The sequence below is a fragment of the Helianthus annuus genome, chromosome 16 (genome assembly GCF_002127325.2).
Source record: "Helianthus annuus cultivar XRQ/B chromosome 16, HanXRQr2.0-SUNRISE, whole genome shotgun sequence".
Lineage (NCBI taxonomy): Eukaryota > Viridiplantae > Streptophyta > Magnoliopsida > Asterales > Asteraceae > Helianthus > Helianthus annuus.
Genome location: NC_035448.2, coordinates 148088844 through 148096734, shown reverse-complemented (window position 1 = coordinate 148096734; position 7891 = coordinate 148088844). Strand labels below are relative to the sequence as shown.

The window sequence follows — 7891 nt, the reverse complement described above, 5'->3', positions numbered from 1 at the left end:
ACACCAAAATTATTCAGCTCAGTAAGCAAATGATAAAACCGACTAGTCATGTCTCCCAAAGACTCCTTATCTAAACACGTGAAACAGTCGAATTCTTTCTTGAGCAGATCATGACGCAATTGACGTGTTGCTTCATTCCCTACTCCTCTGGTTTTCAAACCGTCCCACAGCTTCTTTGTAGTCTTGAAGCTGACAAACTGATGATAAATGTCTTTGCTTAACGCCTGAGTGAGAATGGCGTAGGCTTTCTTTTCCAGATCATATATTTTCTTTTGATCTTCTGGAAGATCGGCAAAACTAGCAGTTGTTGAAGCAGCGACCTCGATAGCTTGATCAAAGTCTGTGGTGAAACGTATCCACAGCTCTGTATTTTGACCCAAAACATATGTACGGAATCTATCAGCCCAGCCCGGATACTCGTTTAAATGCATCAGCTTCGGAGGTCGATTCAAACTTCCTGTTTCGCTTTCGCTCAGTAAGATACTTTGGATACTAGGAGTTTGATTCGAGACTAACGCCCACTGATTTCCCTGAGAAGATGTCGATACCGGAGACTCGGCCCATGAAGGCGATAGACTAGTAGACGTGTATTTTCCACTGTCTGGCGCCGGTGTACCCCACCATGAGGGAGTGACACCTGAACTTGTATATTTACCACTGTCGGGGGCCGGATTCCACCAATTCGGATTCATGATTGATAAGCAAAATAAATGCTAAGTAAGAATTCCGAAAGATCACACAGTCGAAGGATCTTGGTCGAAAGATCTGAAATCACAGAAACTTGTTAACAATAAACTGACCACAATCGAAAGATCAACTATTGTTCGAAGGATCAACAGTACTCGAAAGATTACTGTTGAATCTCGAACAATAATTTCGAAAGATTCAAGAACTCGAAGGATTCCCTTTTGAAAGATCCTTATCTTTCGAGTTAAATCCCTATCTTTCGGACACTTATCTTTCGAATAGATTCCTTTTTCGAAAGATATGTTTCAGACTTCGAAGGATGGATCGAAGGATAATAATCTTTCGAGCCTTCCTTGATCGAAAGATAGTCGAAAGATGATCTTTCGATGTCGAAAGATATCTTTCGAGACCTTCTGACACAACTGACGCTGATATGACAGGTTGGTGAAAAGGTGATGGGTAGGTAAGTCAACTTTCGGCAGAAAGGATGTGCAGGCTGTACCTTTCCCACCAACTTTGAAAAATTTCCCAAAATGGATAACCTTATCCCCAAACCAGTCACCGGAATCCTTGACCGGAAATATGGCCGGAAAACACAAAGTCACTTAAAACAAGTTTTCAAGTTACCCAACCCACTTATGAACACTCCCGGTGAGTTTAAAACACGTTTTCCAGTTTAAAAGTGTAGAAAAACCAACAAAAACGGGTGTTAAACCAAGTGTTCAAACACACACCAAGAACTTGAATAACCCGGTTTTAAACAAGGTAAAGAGCCAAGCTCTGATACCACTTGTAGGTCCCTTGTCGGAGGATGACGAACCTCAAACCTTGTTATACTAACCCACTAGCGAGTGCGGAATCCAAGCTAGCAAGCAAACCGGGATGAAGCAAGTATCAACACAAACACACAAGGGTTCACCGATTAACACCAATGTATTAATACGTATGAAGGTTTCGGTTACAAGCACAATGTTTACAAATCTAACTTGCAAACTCTCAAAGTGTGTGTGTGTGTTTTCTGGACAGAATGCTCTCAAGCTCTCTCGAAAGTCTCTGTGTGAATCTGTCTAAGTGTCTGTCTAACACATACACTGCATGGGTATTTATACCCAGCCCATGATGTCCAGTCTGAAGGATCCGATAGATGGTCCGAAGGATCATCTATCGATGACAAGTCACTCGAACGATCAGCAGGGACCTCGAAAGATCACCTTTCGAGGTCTAATCATTCGAAGCATATCTTTCGATGAGATCGAAGGATCCATATCATCCTTCGATCTCTTATCCTTCGAGACAGAACATCTTTCAACATTTACCAACTGTTGTCCAAGTCAAACTGGAGGATGGTTGACTTGGTCAACTTACAACACTAATCAGGACATCGTTTACATCGTGACCGAATACAGACAAAGTACAGACACAAGTGCATCAACAGTTCTTTTATAAAAAATAATAACCAAAAGACAAAAAATATTGTTTTTTTTTTGTATAAAAATTAATAATCAAAAGACAAAAAATAAAAGATAAGTTGTTATAATTGTAAAGTTTGTTTATTTTATTGGTTAAATTATAAAGTATAATTTTATTCTTTAAAGTTCATAACTTTTTATAAATATCCACATAGTACTCATCCAATAAACTTTAAGTTTAAAATTTTCGTTTTTATAAAAATAAAAAATAGTATTTTACTCGTAAGTACGTTTTAGAGCTTTAACTTAAATTGTTAAATTTCGGGTTTTTACAAATATAAAAAATTTATATTTTTATAACATTTCATAAACTGTTTTTATAAAAATAGGATGATAAGAGTTTATATCTTTATTAACTTTATATCATACTAAGTTCAAATTTTTAGTTCCTAACTAATCTTATCTATACGAGTCTACTTTTAACTAATAATCCCTAAAAATATGCAACATAATCTACTACTATGTATCTAGTCAAGTTTGTAAATAATTATTTTAGAACTGACTAATATTATCTATATCAATATAGTTGAACTTATAATTCCTAAAAATTTGGAACCCAGTTTAGAATTTATCTAGTAAAGATTGTAAATTTATGGAGTATTTTATTTATATTACTTGTTATAAAAATGTTTATAAAATAATTATTTTTTTATTAACTTTATATCAGAGTAAGTTCAGTTTTTTTAGTTTAGCTTTAAAGTTTATTACTTTATTACTTTTTAATTAAAAATGCAAATTATTAGATTAATATCCAAGAATAACTGCAATAATTATTTTTTTATTAGTTGACTTATAATTCCTAAAATTTTGGGACATAGTTTACTATTTATCTACTAAATATCGTAAATTAGTATTAAATAATTCCTAAAATTTTGGGATATAGTTCACTATCTATCTACTAATCCGTAAATTAGTATTAAATAATTCCTAAAATTTTGGAACATAGTTTATCTTCTATCTACTAAATATCAAAGTTTTGTTTTGTTATAAAAATTAATAATAAATAAAGTATAGAAAAACTGTTTTAAACATGTAAAGATTCGTTTGTTAATAAAAAATACTAAACAAATGACAAAAAATAAAAAATAAGTTGCTATCGTTATAAAGTAAGTTTATTTTGTTGGTGAAATGATATAGTTTATAATTTTATTGTTTAAAGTCCATAACTTTTTTAAATATCCACATCATACTCATCCAATAAACTTTAATTTTAAAATTTTCGTTTTTGAAAAAGTAAAAAGTAAAAAATAGTATGTGACTTGTAGGTACGTTTTAAACACCTTTAACTAATGTTAAATTTCATTTTTATAAATATTTAAAAAATCATATTTTTATAAAAAAGTTTTTATAAAAAATAGGATGTAAAAGTTTATATCTTTATTAACTTTATCTTTTTATTTAAGAAATACAAATTATTCGAAAAATCTATAATATTATATAATTATTTTTTCATATCTCGTGTCATCCAACAGTTTTTTTTTATAGAAGGCACTAATGGATATATACGAAATCCTCGTGAAACATGACTGTTAAATTGAATAAGTTTAGTGTGCTTTGTAAATACAATCTTGAATTTACTCCAAACCAAGAGGTAGTTTTCATGTTTTGGCCATTCTTGGTAATCGAATTTATCTCTTTGGAAATGATCAAGTACGAATATGTAAATTATATAATACGAACATGATTAAGTACTAAAGTATATTAGTTCAATCGAGATGTAAATTATAAGTGCAATAAAATAACACAAAACATAAACTTCAAATATAAATAAACTTTATTATTCATGGGATAGTCTATATCAAACAAAAACAACTGAAAATGAAAAAAACATAAAAACACTTGATATATTTCATCTAAAATCTCTACTTTTTTGATCCGTTTTTCTTGTTTGTGCTCGAATCAGCAGTATCATCTAATTCATCTTCTTTCTCATCGTTCTCAGAATCATCTAAATTTATAACCTCGACCCATTTCCATTCAGAGAGTCTCTTAGATCTTTTCTTTTGATTCTCATACTTCCGATCCTTAAAAAACAAAAATTTAATAAAAAAGTTAAAAAATGATTAAATAAATTTAAAAAAAGAACAAATATAAAATAAAAAAATTTAAAAAAGATTAAATAAATTTTAAAATTACCTCTTCACTAAATTGACGTTGAAGCTTAGACTTGTATGGACTGAACATTGCACCATAAGAAATAATTTCAACACTATTATCACCATCATCCTACAATAAAACACCAAATAATAACATAACGAACTTGTTAATATGAAAGATTATAAGCGAAAATATTACTTAAAACTAACAAAAGCTTGTTCGACAACTGGAGTGTTTAAATTGGTGTGTTGAATCTGAAAAATCAAATAAGTTAGTATTCACATAAAAGTAAATAAAAGAAAACAATTATTCATTATTGCGATATAACAAAACTTATCATAGAACCGACCTTAGATTTTTCAATATCGCATGCTTGTTTTTTCGCATCAAGTGAATTCAGAACTGGCTCCATATTTTAAATTTGTTTAGCAATAGAAATATAGAATTGTGAGTGTTTGCTATGTATTTATAGTAGTCCATTAGGGTTTAGTTTTAGATTGGTCATTCATTTATTTAGGAAGTTTGTTGTGAGTTTTAAGTTTTTAAAATAAGATGCACATATCCTGTTTAGTTTGTTGTGGCATGTTTAATAGGAAGTTTGTTATGAGTTTTATCTATACTTACTATATTAAACATGCCACAACAAACTGACTGTGTACAAGTAAAATTAGGGAATATTTTAGTTTATTAATGCCATTCAAAATAAAAAACTTGGGTAAAAAAAAATGTTAATGCACGGTAGCTAGGTAATGATCAAAGCTGGCTTGGGTAAAAAACAAATGTTGGCTTTAATCAATTGTACATTTACGCATCGGCTATTTGTACTTTATGAACGCACGGCGAAACTAAAAAAGACAACTATCGAAACGTTTAAAAAAATGTGCGGATCGTCATGGTACCTTCGGATTTTTTTAAAACATTACGGGTTGTAAGATATTGCAGGAATACATTAAAGAATTAAAGAGGGGGGAGTGTAACTAATTACCCATAATTATGTTAAATGTCAAGGATTTAAATGTAATAGATTGAGGGACTAAAAAATAATTATGGTTTAAAAGACAACTTTACCTTCATTCTAGGGGTTTATTTATAAATAGTGGGGGAAGAAGTTCTTAACTTTTGGGAATCCTTCCCTCATGTATTATAATATAATATAGATTGAAACCATTCCCCTCATGGTGTTAAGAGTGTTAATACCTTCTTGTGTTAACATGTTAACGTGAGTGAAAAGATCATAACATACTCAACGGCTCTTTTGGTTTATTCATTATTTATTATTTATTATTTTAAATCAATAAACACTACTATATATAACTCAACATCTTAATTCTTTTCACACCAAAACAATCTCTATATTTTTAAACAATGTCTTCTTCATCATCAACGTCTCGGACGAGATTTTTTTTCAAACGGTTGTAGCCACAACCCAAGCTTTTCTACAACAACCACAAGCACCACTGCGAACCCGAAAACCTGCACTTAACTGCAACCGGCTACGCGCTCATACGATGCTAGTCAACGACTATTTTAAAGAAGTTGATCCGACGTATCCAGACGATATATTTAGGCGTTGTTTCGAATGAACCAACCACTATTCTCGAGAATTGGCAGAAGACCTGAAACAAGAGATTAGGAACAAATACTAGATTCTTTTAGTTTTCTTATATTTTATGTTTTTTTTTTTATTATTGATGCTTTTTATTAAAGAAATTAATAAATTATTAATATTAATTATTCTTATATTTTAATTAAACGTGTAATACTGAAAAAAAAGGAAACTAGATGAGGTGGTGTTAAAAGGAGTTAAAGCATTTCCTTGAGGTGATATAGAGTGAAAGAGTTAAAAATGGATGACATGTCGTTCAGGTGGAGACTTAGGGCTGTAAACGAACCGAACGTTCAGTGAACAATTCGTGAACCGTTCGGCGGGAAGTTCGTTTATGTTCGTTCGATTAGCTTAACGAACGAACACGAACAAAAAATTCCGTTCGATTAGCTTAGCAAACGAACATGAACATAGGTCTCGTTCGTTCGACTACGTTCGTGAACGTTCGGTAATATGTTCGTTTACATTCGTCTGTGTTCGTTTGATTATATTAAGAAATAATAAATAATAAACCTTATATCTAAACATATTGAAAACTTGAAACCCTATTTTTTTCTAAGTTAGCTAAAATTTGGACATGCTAAGACATTTTTAGGGATAATTTTGTCTAAGTTAGTTAAAGTTGATTCATCGTTTGGTGGTGTATTAGACTTCTTGTGTTTTGATTTATTATTTGATGGTTGTATTTAACTACTTATATCCAATGTTTAAGGATAACAATATTTTTATTTTTTTATGTTCAAGTTAAATGTTCGTTTGCGTTCTTTTTTATTTGCTTGCGTTCGTTTGTGTTCGATTGCGCTCGTTTGTGTTCGAGATCGGTGTTCACGAACTGTTCGTGAACAACTGAATTTCCTTAACGAACGAACATGAACATAAACATATGTTCGTTATGCGTTCGTGAACAGTTCGCGAACATGTTAATTTCCTTAACGAACGAACACGTTCGTTTACAGCCCTAGATGGAGTTAAGAGAGGTCAAACCATACCTCATAGCCTAAGGATTAGCTGGTTGAAACTTGAATTAAATTGTGCTTAACGACGTCAAACATGCATTAAAGCTCATTTATATAAACGAGCTAGCTCGAGCTCAAAACCTCATTTATTGTGCTTAAGTAAACATGCGAGTCTGAACGTGTGCACTATTTGTATAACTTTTTTTAATATATAAATATATATATTTAATAACAAATATTATTATTTTTCAAATATTATGTTATATATATCATCTAGTATGAAAATAAATAAAAATAATTATTAATTTATGTGTGTGAGTATAACTGTAACACCTCGAAAATTTCCGTCCAATAATGTCTTGACACGTGTCATAAGGTTCCGGTATGTGAAAACATACTTTAGAGGGACTAAAATTGACAAACAGTGAAAACTATGGAACGTAAGGGTCCAAAGTGTCAACAATGGATAAATAGACTCTATAATAACCCTACATAATGTTCATAACCTTAAACGGATGGTTCATGGATCATACGACGCGGAAATTGCACAAAAGTGAGGAATTACAAACTATAGGGGCCAAAAGTGTCAACATGTTGAATTTATACCTCTGAGTGAACTTTTGGCAGACCCGAAGCATTGTAATGCTAAAATATACTCACTAGAATATGTGGTAAAAATTTCATGAAGTTTCGATAACGTATGAGAAAGTTATGGCCAAAACCGTACTTGAGGGGTTAAAAGCGTCAACGTCGAATTTCATGGCTTTTCGGTTGAGCGCAAAGTTATCCGAGGACATTACCATGTTGGTAAATGTCCCAAGGTTCTTAGAAACCAAGTTTGGGGGTTCACGAGTCAAAATAAGTAGCCAAAGCATCGCGTGCAAGGACAGGGACCAAAGCTGCCAAGTTTGAAACAATTTTGGGCCTGCAGACCCCAGGCGACCCGCCTGGGAATCCTTAGGCGGGCCGCGTGACCCCGCCAGCATCAGAATTTCGCGAAAATTGCAACTTGGGTCCGAATTTGAAGTGGTAAACAGCTCATATCACCTCCATTTTGCACCAATTAAATCCCTTGC

General features: G+C 32.2%; 1 protein-coding gene across 1 annotated transcript; it reads right to left on the bottom strand.

Moving 5' to 3' along the window:
* Positions 1 to 3958: 3958 nt before the first annotated feature.
* LOC110918263 lies at positions 3959 to 4678 on the bottom strand. Its single transcript, XM_022162608.2, has 3 exons — positions 4603 to 4678; positions 4293 to 4382; positions 3959 to 4180 (listed from the first exon to the last, which is right to left on the bottom strand). The coding sequence occupies exons 1-3, from the start codon at positions 4663 to 4665 to the stop codon at positions 4019 to 4021; spliced, it is 315 nt and encodes a 104-aa protein (XP_022018300.1). The 5' UTR covers positions 4666 to 4678; the 3' UTR covers positions 3959 to 4018.
* Positions 4679 to 7891: the final 3213 nt, after the last annotated feature.